This window comes from Phoenix dactylifera, unplaced genomic scaffold (genome assembly GCF_009389715.1).
Source record: "Phoenix dactylifera cultivar Barhee BC4 unplaced genomic scaffold, palm_55x_up_171113_PBpolish2nd_filt_p 000615F, whole genome shotgun sequence".
NCBI lineage: Eukaryota > Viridiplantae > Streptophyta > Magnoliopsida > Arecales > Arecaceae > Phoenix > Phoenix dactylifera.
In genome coordinates this window covers 229,568-247,564 of record NW_024068010.1, presented here as the reverse complement: position 1 = coordinate 247,564, position 17,997 = coordinate 229,568, and the positions used below count along the sequence as shown (strand labels likewise).

Below are 17,997 nucleotides of genomic sequence, written 5' to 3'. Positions count from 1 at the left end.
CCCTTGTTCTCTAACAAGCACTTGCACTCTCACTTTAGTGTCCCTACACTGTGGACTTGAGTCTCGTCCATCCATATGGAAAGCAATCTGTGCACGGATCGGATTGATCACCGTCCTCGTGATGATCCATTGATCAGGAGCATTTAGAAATTAATCACCAATGATACATGGCTCAAATTCTCAACTCTTGAGAATATGTATCATCATCTTATTAATTTCTTGGACGATTCATAGACACATAAACAATATGAATAGAAAGATGCCCATTTATTATTCAATAATAATAAAGTCAAGTACAAATTTATGTCCCAAAATTAATAATGTGTCAGCCAGATTGCCTTCTAGGGCATACAACTAACATCTACAGGATTGTTCTTAACACCTCTCATAAGTATGGAAAACATGGTCCTAGAGCTAATAAGCAAATCTTTATAAGATATTCAGAAAGCTCAAAGGATATGTAATATAAGATGACCATCCTGATGGTGGAATGACTGAGATAGAGTTACTTGATGTCACATTCATTGAGAATGATTTTTCCAAAATTGGTAAAGTAAATAAAAGTCTTGAACTTTATGAGTTGCAAGAATTTGAAGTTACACTATCTTCTCACGAGGATAGAGAAACACAATCTCATCCTAAAATTGTCAGAGATAGGGGGAGCGACTCATGTCCTACAAGGACCTCAAGTGCTAGAAGTGAGCATAGAAGTATTCCTCGTCGTCATTTTGAGATTGAAGAGAAGTTTTTTATATTTACTCCGTTTGATTTTGATGAGCCTGCTTCTTATGAAGAAGCTTTGACTTTGCCTGTTTTAAATGAATGGCTGGTTGCTATGAAAGATGAGATGAGTTTCATAGAAAGGAACTAAGTATGGAAATTGGTTGATCTTTCTCCTAGACGCAAGATTATAGGGAACAAGTGAGTCCTAAAAGTCAAGCGAAAGGTAGATGGATCGATTGACAAGCGTAAAGCCCGTCTCATGGCGAAAGGCTATAGCCAAAGGAAAGGTATAGATTATGATGAAACATTCTCCCTAGTGGTGAGATTTGCTTCAATTCACCTTATTCTAGCTATTGTTGCACATCTAGATTTGGAACTCTTCCAAATGGATATGAAGACTGCATTTCTCAATGAAAAACTAGACGAAGAGATGTATATGGATCAACCTGTTGAATTTGAGGTTCAGGGACAAGAGCGTAAAGTATGTCGCCTTAAACATTCCATTTATGGCTTTAAACAGTCGTCTAGATAGTGGTACTTCAAATTTCATCAGGCCATTATTTCGATTGGCTTTGAAATATTGGAAGAAGACCATTGTGTGTATGTTAAATGTGCGGAAAATAATTTCTTATTTATGTTTCTATATGTGGATGTCATCTTGTTAGCTAGAAATGACATGGAGATGATTGTCACCACAAAAGTATGGTTGTCCTTTACTTTCAAGATGAAGGATATGGGTGAAGCAAATTATGTGCTTGGAGTAAAGATCCTGAGAGATCGATCTAGAAGGTTCCTTGGTTTGTCCCAAGAGACTTACATCAAGAAATCTTAGAGCGATTTCGTATGCATAACTCCAAATCCATAGACACTCCAATTGAGAAGGGTTATGCTTTAAGTCTTGAACATTGCCCTAAGAATGATGAGGAAAAGAACAAAATGGCAAAAAACCCTTATGCAAGTGCAGTTGGGAGTTTGATGTACGCTATGATGTATGCACGACCAAATATTTGCTTTACAGTAGGCATGGTCAGTCGTTACCAGAGTAACCCAGAACCTGCTTATTGGCAAGTAGTTAGAAGGATCTTTCGATACCTTCGTGAGACTTTGGATCTCGTTCTTTGCTATCAGGATGGAGACTTGAGATTAAGAGGCTATAGTGATGCTAATTGGGCCAGTGATAAAGATAAACGTAAGTCCACCCCGGTTATGCATTTCTACTCAATGGTGGGGCTATCTCTTGGTGCAGTAAAAAATAATCTTGCATCGCCTTGTCCACAATGGAGTCTGAGTTTGTTGCCTGTTCAGCAGTTGTACAAGAAGCTATTTGGTTGAGGAGATTTTTTCAACGCCTAGAGATTACAATCTTTGCAGATGATGCTGTTAAGATATATAGTAATAGCATGGCAGCTCTGGCATATGCCAAGGATCTCAAGTATTATGGCAAAACCAAACACATAGATATTCGTTTTCACTACATCCGTGATGTTATTGCACGAGGAAAAATAGTCCTACAACACATCTCAACTAGCAAGATGATAGATGAGCCCCTTATTAAGGCTACAGTTAAAGGTGTTTTTCAATCTCATGTGAGGAGTTTGAGACTTTATAGGATTTGACTTGTAGTAGTAATACCTTGTTGGACATTGTAATCATTAGTATCTTTTGCATAAATGAAATTGTGCTTCTATTTGTGATTTGATCGATACTATGGCACACATGAATTTAATGATGTATCACCAAGCTAAGATCAATCCACTCATCAAGTTGTGCGAGTACTTGATGATCACCCTAGCGCTTGAATAGCGAGTAGGATGAGACAATATAATTACTTAGGCACTTGAAAGCGAGCAAGTAATTATCTTGATGCTTAGGAGCATGCAAGATGAATCAAGGGAATGTTGCCTTAGTTGAGCTAAGATGAGACTATTGATAGTCACACATGAAGTACTCACACAACTTCATGAAGCCTGAATAAAGCTGAATGTGAAATCTTAGATAGGCACTTGAAGAGCGACTGTACTAAGAAACTCAAGTTAGGACACCTTTATGGTGACTAGACTAAGATTCATACAACATATGAGTGTGACAAGACCAAATTGAGTGGGAGCTTTGCTGTAGTATACATTTCATACTGTATGTGCAATGGATGACCAATTAAGGAAGTGGTAAGATAGATCCCTGCTCTGTCATTATGTAAGCCCTAATAAACCAATAAAGGGTTTATTCTGTGCCCTTTCTAACCTGAAACTATGTTATGAAGTGGATACTCAATGTCGCTACTTCAACATATTTTTTTCTAAGGCTATAAGTAAATACGGTCTCGCAGAGCATGTCTATAAAAGCGGTCAAGTAAAAATGGATTGACATGAGTGTCTGAGGAAGACTATTTGAATTCATACTGTTATGACTTATAGCTCGGGTGATTATATCAAAAAATTTTTGTGTAATCATAAACATAGGTGATATAGGTTGAGTATTGTTTTTGAGCTATAAACTTATGAGGGATGAAACATGCTCGACTTGGTGTGATTAAATAGTTGGGGCATAAACGAGATATTTCAAGTGATGTGCTATGTTAGTAAAATGGTAACTTAATATGACACTTCTACCATATCCTTTCTTGTCAAGTCGCACGCTTCATTTTCCATATTAAGAGATGATCAAATTAGAGATCTAGTAAAGACAAATTATATGGATGACACCCAAATGTGCACGAGTGGGAGATGTTGAAAATAGATGAGGTTTTGACCTAGTCAAACTTAGAGCATCCACATGTTTTTTGGCTCTAGAAATTCAAAATGTGGTGTTGTGACATAAGTTGGTTATAACAGGAAGAGTCCAAAACAATGTCTTTTGGATTTTGAAAGACTCCTAAAAGGTTGCTATCTCTTCAGAGAGCCATTGAATCAATATTCACATAAAAAAGAGAGTTAGAGAGAGATGATCGTGTGTGAGAAAGTCTTCACTATTGAGGGATCATCTCTAAGGTAACCATTCTCGGCCTCGAGAATTTGAAGGATGAAATCAACAAGAAGACTCTAGTAGCCTTCTAAGAGAGCACAAAGGAGATCTTGATCATGATTGTGTGGTGATCGTGGGCTATAAGACAAGCAAGAGATTCGAGTAATTTTAATGTTCCACTGCATAAGGTAAAACGTTGTGATTTTTTTTTCTTTCTATTTAACGTGCTTAATAATTATGAGCAGAGCTGTAGAGAGCTGGTGCTTGCTGTTCGTCGTCGAGCGACAATAACTCACCTTTCTCTTAGTTTAAGCGTGCCTCACTGGCCATTACATAGCAACTGCTATTTTTTCTAGTGCAAAAGAAGACACTTCTGAGGCTTATTTTGTCTTAGAACCGTACCGGGACATGTAAAGGTGAGCCAAGGGGGTCATAATAACCATCTAAATCCTTTCATGGATCCTTATTGACTAAGAGTTCTGTTCCATAAGCCAATTTGATTTTGATCAATGACACTGAAATGGTGTCAATGTGAGGATGGCAACTGATATGAATGACTAAGAATATCTGTTCAATGTCATGTATAATGCTGTAAATCCATTGTATATCTTACTAACAGGACATGTAAACAAAAACACTTTATGAACACTTCCCCCACATGTTGTCGGAAAAAAAAAACACTTCCCCCACATTAAAGTTGGTCATGGACCTTTTGAGAAGGAAAGGATGATAATGTCTCACTGATTGTCAGAATTTGTTCAATTCCTCACAGTGTCATGGAGATTTAGTTATGCTAGCAACAACACTTTTACTATATTACGCATATAAGTAATACTTAACGACAATCTGCCATGATTTATTAATGTAAACTTGGTTCGGTATGAAGTGTCTTTTAGCTTGTGCGTGGAAAATTAGTAATAAAACAGGAAACACTATCATCATAATGGATTACTCATCACTTAGTAATTGCTTGAATATTCTACACCCTTCACTTAGGATTAAGGTATAGTGTCACTAACAATGTCTTCCTTGAAGATGACTCGCCAACTGTGATTGGATGGACCGAATGATGGGCCAATTTCATATTGGAACATCTCTTGCTAATTGCTATCTGATGTATGGTTAAGGTAACTCATCCAACATTCTTCACTAGTCTAGGGTGGAAGTTGGTGATTAGTGCTGCCAAATAGCACCCAACAATGGATGATCTATAGTAGTATACATGGTGTAACCAAGGTGGTAAGTAATGGAAAAAATATTGACCGTTCTGACCTTGATTTGTCCCGATATCCTTGAGCTCGATTTTGTCCGAGGTAAATGACTTCAATATTGCCCGAGGTATCATTCTAGTCGGGCCAACAGTAGAGTAGTACTAAGGATCACTAAAGAAACTGCAAGTATGATCTTGACAATGGTTATGCTAGTTCAACTATAGATGCACGATCGGCTGCGATTCTTGCCGCGTGCACATTATGAGGTCGTTACTATGCAGTTAACGCACAACATCAGCCGTTATCGTGCAGTTATTACACCTTCTGATGATTAAGATAACGGATTTCTATCCTACCCTATACATAGTTGTGACTAGGGATTCTCAGGTATGCATAGTTGAACCTTTGCCACTTTCACTCTCTCTCACTGTTGTTCTAAAATTTCGCTGACTTAAACTTCAGAGGGTCTCCCGCTAGAAACCTCGTAGCAAATGGCGAACCTGCTCTTTACCTTGATATCAGCTGACTTACGGCTCGAAGTCTACCTCCAACAGTGTCCTACAATCCAGTCTTTTTCATTAAATAAATGAGAGTGGAAAAAAATCATTTCAGTGGAAAACAACGATGTTGAGAACGGAGAGTAAGGGATATAAATAGGAAGGCATAGTTTCCACCCCATCTAATACTCAACCATCCATCCTAGCTGCCACTCTGACCTCAATGCTCCTCTACCGCCTGCATAAATGCCTGTGCGGAAGCATCACATCAGTATGACGGGCCAACGCAGGCACTTGCTTCCATGTTGAGCCGAAGCTAGACTCAACCTAAGTTCGCTCTCTAAGCCAAAAGACCAGGTCCAAGAAGGTATCGGTAAGCCTGACCTAGGCTTGACATATGGTCGACCGGCTGATACGAGCGAAATAGAAACTTTTATTCTTGGTTTTCTTTCTTTAAAAGGCACCAATTGCTGATTTCCAGGATCACCGTTGTTGGATCACCATCCAACGGCGTACCGAGCATCGATCTGCGAACCGCCTTCCTAGAGTTAAACCGTATCCGAACCTTGTTTCCCACGTCTAAAAGCATTGGTTAAAAAATAATTACTTTCCTTTTTTTTTTTTGTAAAGCCCATGATAGGGGCATTATTGGAATTGAGAGTGTGGGAGGGGGACTATAAAAGTGGAGGACCGCTCGCTCAAAAGGAGGAGAAAGAGAAAAAAAGAAGAAGCGAAAGATCGGAGCCATCCTTTTTCTCTGTTCCTCTTTGCTTTCTCTCCCCGAGTCTCTGGTGCTTCAGTTTTTTTGGTGCTGCCATGGAGAAGGCCGTGGTCATCGCTGCCCTCGTGACCTTGGCTTCCGTGGGGTTTTCCTCAGGAGCGGTCTATACCGTCGGAGATAAAGCTGGGTGGACCATCATAGGCAACGTGAACTACACCGCCTGGGCTTCTACCAAGAATTTCCATGTCGGAGATATCATCCGTACGCCCCCTTCTCTTTCTCTCCCTATTTTTTTCACTTTGGATGTTTTCTCCATATTTCCATGTCTATTTCTTAGAGATCGTTTTTTTCTAGCTATCATGCTTCTTTTTGGGATTCTCTGTCAAGATTCTAGCAAAAGATATTAAATTAAGTTTTGGGCTACTTAAGATCCACGCTAGCTTCAACTTTGTGTTATAAATTATTTATGTCTTTTCTTACCGTGGTCGTAGATGGGTTTCATGTAAACATTCGAGTACAGTTGTTTACCACCGCTTTTGGGCCACCGAGAGGGGAGGAAGGGAAGTGGAGTACAGAAGAGCGAGGGCTTTGTTTGGCCTGGAGGCTGGAGCCTGTGAGATGTGTGGCATGGCTGCCACGTGTCTCCCAAGGCAAGGCTTAGCCTTTGATATCGTTACACCTGCACTCGAGAGCTCGGAGCACCACTTAGCTTTGTGGTGCTCTCGGGAGTCGGGTCCCAGCGTCAACGACGGCTCACGTTGCTCTCGCTTTTTTTGTTTGTTGTATTGTTGTGACGAGTTTTAGATCTATCTGGAGGCTCGTTTCTTGCGGAAAATTCTGTGTTGGTGGGGACCCGGTCACGGATGTCCATCAACCATCAACCGAGCAAATTAGGCGTCTTTTAGTAGTGTAGTTGTCATTATAGCGTTTTAGTAAAGCTCAAAAACCTTTTTATGTTTTGTCTTATGTGGAGATTTACCAAGACGTTGCCTATTAACTCTACTAACTGCTGAGGTAACTACAAACGATTGCTTATATTGTTTCTTTTTTAGTTAATCTGCCAAAATTAGGCCAGTTCTATGACTTCACTTAATGCTTAAATACACTTTTTATACTTGAAATAATCATGCAGAAGTTTCAAACTATTAGAAAGTTTTCAATTTTTTTGTGAATTTTAATTAATTTAGTCTAATTAGATTATTGGACTTTAAAATTTGTTCAATTCGGATCTAGACTATGAATTTTGTCGGACTACTGTCACGAAATTATCACATGATGTAATTTGACCGAACAGGAGAGTACGATGCCTCACGTGACATTACATGACAATTCTGTCGCAACAGCCAAATAAAATTCATAGTCTGAATTCAATGAATTTGGACATTTAATAATTTAATTTTACTAAATTAAAGTTTTAAAAAATAAAAATTTTCAAATAGTTTAAGAATTGTTACACAATTATTTCTTTATACTTTGCGGTTCAGTAGGTAGTTATTGGTAACGACTAAAAATTACCGTTTATACGTTTTTTTGGAGGATGAACCAAGCCATGGATTGGGTCGCCTTGTCTGTTCCTTCTACTTTGTTCCTTGATGGTGATATAGCTGGTTGTGCTAAAAAAATAATAAAAAAAATTACTGTTTGTGCTAATGAGTGCTTTTGGTGGTGGTGGTGGTGATGGTGGGTGCAGTGTTTGTGTACAACAAAAACTTCCACAACGTGATGGAGGTGAACAAGGAAGACTTCAAGGCGTGCAACGCCGGGTCCCCACTGACCACCCACACCTCGGGCAACGACTCCTTCACCATCAAGCGCCGGGGCCACCACTTCTTCCTGTGCGGCGTCCCCGGCCACTGTGGCCTCGGCCAGAAGGTCGACATCCGCGTCCCCAAGCTCGCCTCCTCTGCTGCCCCTTCCGGCGCCCCGGCCACCGCCCCCTCCACCGGAGGCCCCGCCGCCGCCAGCGGAAGCGCCTCAACGCCCACCCTCGCCCCCCGCCCAGCGGCGCCCCCGCCGCCGCCGCTTCCAAGGCTGCAGGCTTTGCTCTGGCCGTGCTTGCCTTTGCTGCCACTTTTGGTGGTGGTGGTCTCATCATGCCTCAGTAGATGCTCGAAGATAGATTTCCTACTTGTTTCTTTCAAATTTCTTCTTGGACACCGAGACCGGCTTTGTGGTTATTTTTAGTTTTGTGGTTAATTTTTAGTGGTTTGAAGGGTGAGAAGAGGATGGGAACAATTTCTGTTGGTTTGGTTATGTGATTTTGGATATTATCACACATAAATGAGAACATATCGTCCATGACTTATTTTAGAATTATGTTCTTGATCTCATCTTTTAGAAGCTCTAATTCTTCGCGACTAATTTGGTGGCTGGCGGTGCTACCTGAAGTGGTTTGCAGTTGTTGTATGCAAGACTCTGTTTGGACTTTCCGTATGGTCCTATCGCAGTTCTTTTTCCAGGACCTTCGGTGAAATCGGAATGTTCTCTCTTCAACAATGGCAGGATATAAATTAACAGTAAAATGCCCTGTTTTGGGTGCTATTGGCTGGATCATGATCTCCACCAGAGTGGGTTCAGATTTGTTGAATGATCTAAGATTTATTTTATATATGTGTTCTGGCTGTAGGCAATTTGAATTTGACTCTGCTTACATCACACAACAAAGAGTTTCTCTATGTATCACTAATCTCGGAGCAATAGTTATAATATTGTCATATTGCCTAAGGACTGTTTTGTTACCTTGTTGATGTGACGATGAATGTATTGATGAATGCGGAGAATTTTATAGGTTTTATACTTACTATTACTTCATTATAAGCACATACCATCCAAATGCCTACCTAGGATAGGAGATATTATACTTGTAGGCTCTGCTCTAACAACAAAAAAAGAGCAGGCCTCCTTCTTCTCTTTCTACTAAGTACTCTACTTATTTGGCATTATGGGCATATTAATGGACATGATAGCGACGGTCATTCTCTCATTCGAGAGTCCGTAGATTGGTTCAGGAGTTGAAAAATGTTCAGATAATACATGTGTTTAGAAAGGCGAACAGTGCAGTAGATTGGGTCGCTTTATCCGTCGTCCGGCAATTTGGAGAGTTTTTATGGACATCGGTGGTGGACATACTCCAACTTCTGTACTTTTTATTTTCTCTTGATTTGGCAGGATGTACTCACGTTAGAGCTATATGAATTACCATTTAATAATAAAAAAAAGATAGAATGTCTATGTTTCCAAACGAGTTTAAGAGTTTTAATTTTTTCATCGCTGATTTTCCAATGAATTTTCTTAAAATAGTGACCACTATAAAAAAATATTTCTTAAAAGAGTCAAAAAACAATAAACAGAACACTAACCAAGTACTTACATGCAATTGTTCAGTTTCGACGAGAGCATAGTTAGAAGATACTTTACTTCGGAATGAGTATGTGGTGGGCTGTAGCTTCATATCTGCTGCCGGTCAGATTCATACCACTAATTTTTGACATTTCACCAGGACTCATGTGATGTATTACTAACCCACTTTCGTTAATCTTTTCCTGCTTGTAAGTTACCTTTAAGTTATCAAATTCAATTTGGCCCTTTATAATTTCACCAAGTTATTCAATTTGCCCCATTAGGCCATGATAGTTTGTAGTTAGCTGGGTCTAGGGGGACCATCGCCTAATTCCGCTGCGGTGGAACCGGTCGCGGTTGGTAGGCTCACCTCCGGCTTTTCCGCTCTTGCCTTTAAGGAGAAACCTTAAAAAATTGTAGTCATGGCATGTTGCCTACTTTGTTAGGCTTGTTAATATCACCAGCGTTGCTTTCAAATCTAGGGCAGCATCAGGACCAGAGCACCAGAAGGGTCATGATTCACACTAATGTTCGTCTTTGTGTGTGTCTTTTTCTTTGAATCCATATTTACTTTGCTTGGAGGCCATTCTTGGACCTTTGGGAGTTCGGCCCCACTGCAGGCATGTGGCTTCCATTCTATCTACCTTGAGGTGGACCCAATGCTTTGATGTTGGACCGAATTTGTCGACAATGATGGCAGTTTTAAATGCTTGCATCAGGCTTGCCTCATGCGAGTACCATTAGAGTGGGCGGAACGAGAAGGAGTAAAAGTATGCTTAAAGTGTTACTAATGTTTGAGTTGGAGGCGTGTGATAAACGCTTGGGTCGTCGCTTAATTGATGTTCAGTGGAACTTGAGACCGGTTTGGAATGGGCCTCGACTGGGCTAGAGGAAGAGGCACATTGTGACGCGAAGCAGTGGTGGATGCTATAGATAAAATTTCTGATAGAAGATTTTTTTTATTAAAAAACTAATAACGATGCCAAAAGCAAACGCAAGAGGAAAAAATGTTTATTTTTATTTTTATTTATTTTTTTATTTTGACAATGAGTCGGCAGCATGGCCGACAATGAGGAAGAGGGAGGGACGGAGCTGGCGACATGGTCAAGGATAAGGATGAGCTCAAAGTCGAGCAGAAAGGTAATTAAGAGCACGACCGAAAAAAATGAAATAAGGATGACCGGCAATACGGCTGAGAATGAGGGATAGCGCGGCATAGGCCTAGGGAGCTGGTGTGGTTAGGTAGGAGCGATGGGGCTAATGACGAGGTTGGATGGAAGAAGAGAAATTGGAAGAGGAAGGAAGAAAATCTATTTTTTTAAAAAAAATAAAGATTTTTCACAATCACTTTTTTTTTTCAAAAATAATGAAAGTTGTTAAAAAAAATATGTTTTCTATATTAGATTCCATGTTTTTATTTTTTAAGAAATAAAAAAAACCCAAATAAGCCCTAAGTTAAAAATTTATTTTACTGATTATGATGATCTATAATATTATGTAAAAATTTCTATCTTTGCAAAAAAAAACCCTCCCTTTTTTTTAATATCAATAATCATATGAGACTCTAATTTTACTCAACAGAATTAGAAGCCATCTGGTAGATGCGTTCTCCAGTTCTCCTAAGAGAATGTCCATGTAGATGTGAAAAAGCTATACAGAAGAGAAGGCTATTTTCGTGAGGATTCTTCTACGCAGGCATCTTTTGGCATATTTTGCTTGTCCATTGTTGGTGGCATCACATGATAACTATTGTCTGAACATGCATGCGATAATGCAAGCCTTATCTACACAAGATATAAACCACATATAGTTTTGGATATACTCTTTCATCAGCTTCTGTTCGTGCAGAAAAGTTGGCCACAGGGAGGACCATCGGTGCTTGGAACAACGAGAAAAGGAGGAAAAAGAATCAATCAATCGCAATCCTTCTCATCCATTTTAAAGTCGATTGGCGGAATCCTCAACATCCCTTGTCTCATTCTGATCCTCCCCGTGATCCACGAACCGCCTCCAGTACCAGTGTTTCTTCCACACCCTCTCCGTCATCTCATCGATGGGCACGTTCTTCGTCTCCGGCAGTAGGAAGACAACAAAAAACGCCATGGCCACGATCCATGCAGCGAAGAAGAAGAAAATGCCTGCTTTCATGTGACACATCATGGAGAGGAAGGCTTGGGCGATGATAAAGGTGAAGAGCATGTTCGAGCTGACTGCGAAGGCGAACCCAGCCGTCCTCGTCTCCAGGGGGAAGGTCTCACTTGGAATCAGCCAGCCAAGAGGTCCCCATGACCATGCAAAGCTCGATACGAACAGGCAAACCAGCACGACCACCCAAATGGCCACATCTTGGTGAAGGTTGTTGTTCGCTTTCATAAATACTTGCAGAACGGCACCAATTGCAGCCTGATAATGTTCAACAACTAGAAAAAGATCAGACGAAGTATATATATATATATATATATATATATATATATGTCGCAAAGAAAGGATCAGCAGCAGTAATAAATGAAAGAGTTGATATCATATATAACGAAACCAAGCTCTCATTTCCCAACCTGTGAAATTAACATCTGGGCACAAGCTTCGAGCAGCAAGATCCTCCTCCCAAGCCGATCCACCAAGAGTATGGAGACAACCGTGCATAAAACATTTACGAGCCCCATTATAACTGCAGAGAGCAACGAGCCATCGTTCTTGAATCCGATTGTTTGGAAGAGGACCGGGGCATAGAACATTATGGCATTGATTCCAGTGAATTGCTGAAAGACTTGCATCAAGATGGCAATGACCAACTGCGGGCGACTGCGTCGCATCATCACATTTCGAAATGGGTGCTTCACTTGTTGAGCGATCTTGCTAGCATCCACAATCTCATTGAATTCCAACTCGACTTTCTCGGTACCCCTGATCTTCTTGAGCACGGCGAGACCTTCATCCAATTTCTGACGCTCGATGAGGCTGGCGGGAGTCTCGGTGATTAATAAGGAGCCAAAGCATAGAATTAACGCCGGTACGCCGGCAAGGCCGAGCGACAATCTCCATCCCCATGGTCGAATAGATGAAGTGAAATAGTTCACAACATTTGCTACGAGAATGCCGATCGTCACGTCAAGCTGGAAAAGGATGTTCAGAGCTCCTCGAATTCGTACCGGTGCGATTTCTGACAAAAACAGAGGAACTGCCTGCAAATATCACAAATTTATGATCATGTTAGTAACGTTAATTTACAGCAAAAAGATTTACAGTGTGTGTGTGTGTATATATATATATATATATAAGAAGCACAAGAGTGCGAGCGGTGAAATTTCGAACCGGTGGCAATCAAAAAGGAATTTACAAATTAGATCCGAACTTTGAATTTCCAGCTGAAACATCAAAAATGAGTACTTCTGAGAGAGCTACCTTCGCTGATGACAAAGACAAAGGGGCAAGGATCTCATGGAAATGTCCCACCAACAAATAGAAAGAAGGTTAGCCCGAGAAAGCACCGTCGGTTTAGGTTCTTTTTCATTGGCATGTGATAGGACGGGGTTGAGAATTGGGCATATGTGTGTGTGTATATATATATATATATATATATTCACTAATGTGAAGGATATTAATTGTATTTCATGATGAAAATGCATCATCTAAACAAGAAAATAAAAACCATCCAATGGATTGTTTGGTGATGGTTAAAGCTATCCATGCAACTACAAAGCAAAAGAAAAGGTAGCTTCTCTTTTGCAACCTTTTATCCGTTTTCTCTTGTGCTTCAAGATGAATGCAGCATATATCGAACCTTGCAATTATCTAAGATTTTTTGTTATTTTATAGAAGAATATGACTTTCCATCTGCAGAGAGTTAAACTTGGAATGCCAATTAAGCAATCTAGTCATGAGTGACAAATCAATTCTAAGTGCAATTTGAAAAAAAAAGGGAAAAGGAAAAATCAGTAAAAGATATATATAGCACCTGGTTAGCGAATCCGACACCAACGCCAAGGAGGATTCGTCCTACGATTAACATGGCTAGATCTCGAGCTGCCGCATTAAGAATAACACCCACCAAGAAAAAGATGGATGCTGCTTGCATCGTCAACTTTCTGCCATAACTTTTGCATGTTTTGGAGGCAATAAAGCTCGCCACCAGAGCAGCAAGGTAGAGAGATGACGTGAAGAGCTGGAGGCCTTGGTCATCAAACTTGCAGTAGTTGTCCTCCTTGACTTCGTGCTTCTTTACGTAGACCGAAGGGAAAAATTTCTCTAGGAAGTCATCCATTGCTGTCACCCCTCCTGTAGATTAAAAGACAACGAAGCCGAATAATGGTTATTTTCGCTGTTTGCAGATTTTAATACTAATACCGAATATAATGATTAACATACTAAAAACTAATTATCAGAAGAAAAAGCTAGAAGCTTCAGCAGCATGAATATTTTAAGCTCGCAGCATTAGCATGTTTTTTCTGCCTTCCATCAAGCTCTGAGTGCAAGTAGTCACTGGGATTAATTGCCCTCACAGGTTTTAAATAAGAATATCAACATACTAATACAAACAAGTTTAAACATGTAAGAGGATAAAATATAAAATTTAGTCTAATTTGGTAGATATCTGAAACTAGGCTTCCCTCACGCATTGTTTTTATGGGAAATCTAAAAAGTATAAAAGGTCTGGAGCCATATACAATGTCTGCAGGATTCAAAAATACCAGTATACATTAATATTATTACAGAAACAATGGCTGCTTAGCCTGTGTAAAGGTCACATTAATGGACAGTGCAAGAAAAATAGCAATGCGATTTAATGATGTTATTTTGCTTACCAAGTAAAAGATTAACTTCCAGATGACGTAGAGATTTGAAGTTATAAATAATATTATATATAAAATACATATTGTATTAAAATGAACAATGAAAATATAAAATATCAGATGTTATTTGCACCATATAGCTGCGATTACAATAGCATGATGGCCCAGCAACAAACAATCTGTTCTGTGCTTATATTGGTCAGCAAGGTAAGATGCAGAAGATGGAAGATAAAATGATTCAACTGCCTTTTTTTGTTATAACTTACTAATCATGGCTGCTTTCTGTAAATAAAAACAAAACCACTAGAGCTATCCTACGGTAACTCAGAAAAAAAGTCACTCAGGTGCCTTTGACCGATCACTTTGCTTCATTCAAAGGGAGCAATACATCACACACTTCTTGGATGAGTTTTTTGAGTTACATAAACATTTTCATAACCATTAATATGAATTAAATATACTGCAAGTATCATAACGCATTCTTCCAAGAACTTCAGACCTTCACCAATCAAAACTAAATTGACCCCATCTACCTATGTTTACCTTGGTATATTGTGAAGTAATTTTTTTTTGTATAAGCAATTATTTTCCAGAAAATCATCTACTGTAATATTGAAAATTTAAAGCCGTGAAAAAAAAAAAATCACTAGTCTGCTTCTTCCAATATACAATACATGGATCTTTTTTCAGCAAGAGCAACAACAACCACAAATAAACCTCAAGTACTCCACTGGGCCATTGAAAAAAAGAAGAAGAGAAGATTATGACCTATATGTAAATGAGGATAGCCAGTCTTAATATCAAACAAGGATAATACGACTAAGATCAAACATTAGCATCTATAAAATTTAATTTCTAACATACCCGAGATCCCAACATCATAACCAAACATCAATCCTCCTGTGGCCGCAATTATTCCACATAACACTACGTAGATCGTGATCCTCCCCTCGAACTGTTTCGGACTGTCGTCTGAATTTGACGCTGCGAACCCCGCCATTTTCTTCCTCTAAACCCACGACCCCAAACGAACAGAAGGATGAGGGATGAACCCACACCACTCCGGCCCAAGAAGAAGAAAATAAAGGGCGAGGACGATCCCAGAAGCTGGATGGAAAGGAAGGTATAATATATATAGAAAGCCGCAGATAGATTGAGAGAAACGTAGAGGATAACTGATTAAATTCCTATTGCTTTTGGTTCTCTAAAATTAGAACCGTAATTTCTACTTATGCTCTGGATGGATATGGATAAATATATGGATGGGATATTTTCCGTAAAACGCGCGATCCGCATAACCGGGTTGTCAGGATAAAATCGCGTGAGAAAAGATGGTAAGGTTAATGTGGTGATTTATTTACTTATTTTGATGAGATTTGAGAGATCCTGTTAGCGTTCCATGAGATGAGGAACAGCTGGATAATTGGAAATTTGCATACGGCAAGGCCGCAGGGATAAGGTGGAATGGGTTAAATATGGAAGACGCGAGGCAGCGCGATCGAAGCCGATCTTTTGCCCCACGGCTGTCGGATCCGGCGGGCGAATCGGCGAATCCATCCAGGATCCGGCGGGCGAATCGGTGAATGTGTCAAAACTGCTCGACTTATTGCCCATCAAAACTAGAGGATTTTTTCCTCATCCAAATCTTACTTTCCCTTTATTTTTGTTCAAATCATAACGTTGGAAATATGGAAGTCGGGAAGGCTGCGCCTCTGTTGTACTCGCATCATCTGATACTGAATGGCACTGCAAGTGGGTTGGGTTAGATTGGGGCCTAAGCCGTTGGGAGGCCCTTTTTAAAAAAAAAAAAATGATGAAAAACATTTAATAAATATAAAATATTTTAAAAATTTATTTAAAAATAATTTATCTAGTTTTTTGAAATACAAAATTACTAATCAAACTTTTGTACTCAAGATTCATTAAAATATCATTTTCAATCGATAATATAGCTAATCCATTTAACCTTTCTTGTAACATAATTATCCGCAAATAAAATTTTATTAACTTTAATTTTTAAAAAATTTCTTTCAGCAGAAACAACTGTTATAGCTATTGTTAACAATATCCTGTAAGCAATACATGCAATTAGAAAAGAATATGTAACTTTTTAAAAAATTTATTTAAAAATAATTCATCTAGCTTTTTGAGATGCAAAATTACTAATCAAACTTTTGTACTCAAAATTTATTAAAAAACTATTTTCAATCGATAATATAGCCAATATATTTAATCTTTCTTTTGACATAGTTGACCACAAATAAGATTTTATCAACTTTAATTTTAAAAAACTTCTTTCAGTAGAAACAACTGTTACAGGTATTGTTAACAATATCATGTAAGCAATGCATGCATTTAAAAAAGAATATATTTTTTTATAAAACTTAAAGTATCAATAGGGGTACTAGTTTCTATTTGTAAAACTTTTTTTAAAATTTTTAACTCTGAAAACAAATCAAGACCATCAATATCAGAATATTCACCATGCTTTAAAAAGTTTTCAAAATTAAGATGACACTTTTTTAAATCCTCTTCATTCAAAGATTTTAACTTTTTAAAATTAAATAAAAAACCAAAAACATCTTCATATATGGTAAATTGTTCCAACCTATTTTTGTGGAGTGATTGAATATTTTTCTAGTTGATTTTAATGAGTTCAAAGCACTTGAGTATGTTTTATGTTGTTCTAATGAATTCAATCTAGTGTTTAGGAAAATCTTTATTAAATTCTATCTAAGTGCCTTGAGCTTTGGTTCAGAGTCTTTTGGTTAAGTATTGAACTCTGTCTGAACCAAAGTCTGCATCACGAGTCGACTCCTGGACTCTGCGAGTCGACTCCGGGACACTTGAAGTTTCTGGCACAAGCTCGAGTCGACTCCGACTGAAACAGATAGAATGATGGATTTTCGACTCTAAGAGCGAGTCGACTCCAAAAGGTTGCGAGTCGACTCCGGTGCTTGGCGAGTCGACTCCAGATAGTCTCGAGTCGACTCCACTGAGAACAGACAGAAAGATAGAACGATGGATTTTTGACCCTGAGAGCGAGTCGACTCTAAAAGGTTGCGAGTCGACTCCAGATAGTCCCGAGTCGACTCCATTGAGAACAGACAGAAAGACAGAACGTTAGATTTTCGACCTTGAGAGCAAGTCGACTCCAAAAGGTTGCGAGTCAACTCCGGTGTTTGGAAAGTAGACTCCAGATGGTCCCGAGTCGACTCCCAGAAGAAAATAGTGAAAACGGCATAGAATTGATTTTTGAAGATCTGATATCGAGTCGTCACCAATGGATCCAGAGTCGACTCCCAAATTAGCCGAGTCGACTCCAACAAGGCCCAAGTTGACTCCGAGGTAGATTAGTTCAAAAAGACGGAGAATCAATTTTTCGGTCTCTGAGAGCGAGACGTCTTCCGAAGATCTCGAGTCGCCTCTCAAGTCAGCCGAGTCGACTGCAAGTTAACCCGAGTCGACTCGAGAAAGAAAAACAGAAAATGGGTTCTCTGGATTCCTAAGCACGAGCCGACCCCTAAGTGCCCTAGTCGTCTCTAGTTGTTGGCGAGTCAACTCCAGTTTGGTCTGAGTCGACTCCAGAAAAAGGCATGCACTTTAATTCAAATTTGAAACAGTGGTTGAGTCGTCTCAGTATAGCTTAAGTCGACTCCAGATCACGCGAGTCAACTCCGATCCCAACGGATACATTGTCAGATTGTGCAGATGGGTCAGAATGGCTCCAAATCAGTCCCTAACGACTATTTTTC

At 39.3% G+C, this 17,997-nt stretch overlaps 2 protein-coding genes across 2 annotated transcripts; one reads left to right on the top strand and one right to left on the bottom strand.

Annotated features, from left to right (window-relative positions):
- Window positions 1-6,084: 6,084 nt before the first annotated feature.
- Window positions 6,085-8,429, top strand: LOC103697530 (blue copper protein-like). The gene is made up of 2 exons (XM_017840693.3): window positions 6,085-6,374; window positions 7,804-8,429. The coding sequence occupies exons 1-2, from the start codon at window positions 6,209-6,211 to the stop codon at window positions 8,295-8,297; spliced, it is 660 nt and encodes a 219-aa protein (XP_017696182.2). The 5' UTR covers window positions 6,085-6,208; the 3' UTR covers window positions 8,298-8,429.
- A 2,730-nt stretch (window positions 8,430-11,159) lies between these two features.
- LOC103697532 (sugar transport protein MST4-like) lies at window positions 11,160-15,258 on the bottom strand. Its single transcript, XM_008779407.3, has 4 exons — window positions 15,107-15,258; window positions 13,408-13,727; window positions 12,008-12,634; window positions 11,160-11,855 (listed from the first exon to the last, which is right to left on the bottom strand). Exons 1-4 carry the CDS (start codon window positions 15,240-15,242, stop codon window positions 11,391-11,393), a joined length of 1,548 nt encoding a protein of 515 aa, XP_008777629.2. The 5' UTR covers window positions 15,243-15,258; the 3' UTR covers window positions 11,160-11,390.
- Between the last annotated feature and the right edge of the window lie 2,739 nt (window positions 15,259-17,997).

Bases quoted from the DNA above. Each gene is read 5' to 3' on its own strand.
- LOC103697532 (XM_008779407.3), bottom strand. From the start codon at position 15,242: ATGGCGGGGTTCGCAGCGTCAAATTCAGACGACAGTCCGAAACAGTTC. The intron at 13,728-15,106 runs GTATGTTAGAAA...TTTAATCTACAG, and splicing joins TTATGATGTTGGGATCTCGG to GAGGGGTGACAGCAATGGAT. The intron at 11,856-12,007 runs GTTGGGAAATGA...GAACATTATCAG, and splicing joins CCCAGATGTTAATTTCACAG to GCTGCAATTGGTGCCGTTCT.
- LOC103697530 (XM_017840693.3), top strand. From the start codon at position 6,209: ATGGAGAAGGCCGTGGTCATCGCTGCCCTCGTGACCTTGGCTTCCGTG. The intron at 6,375-7,803 runs GTACGCCCCCTT...TGGTGGGTGCAG, and splicing joins CCATGTCGGAGATATCATCC to TGTTTGTGTACAACAAAAAC.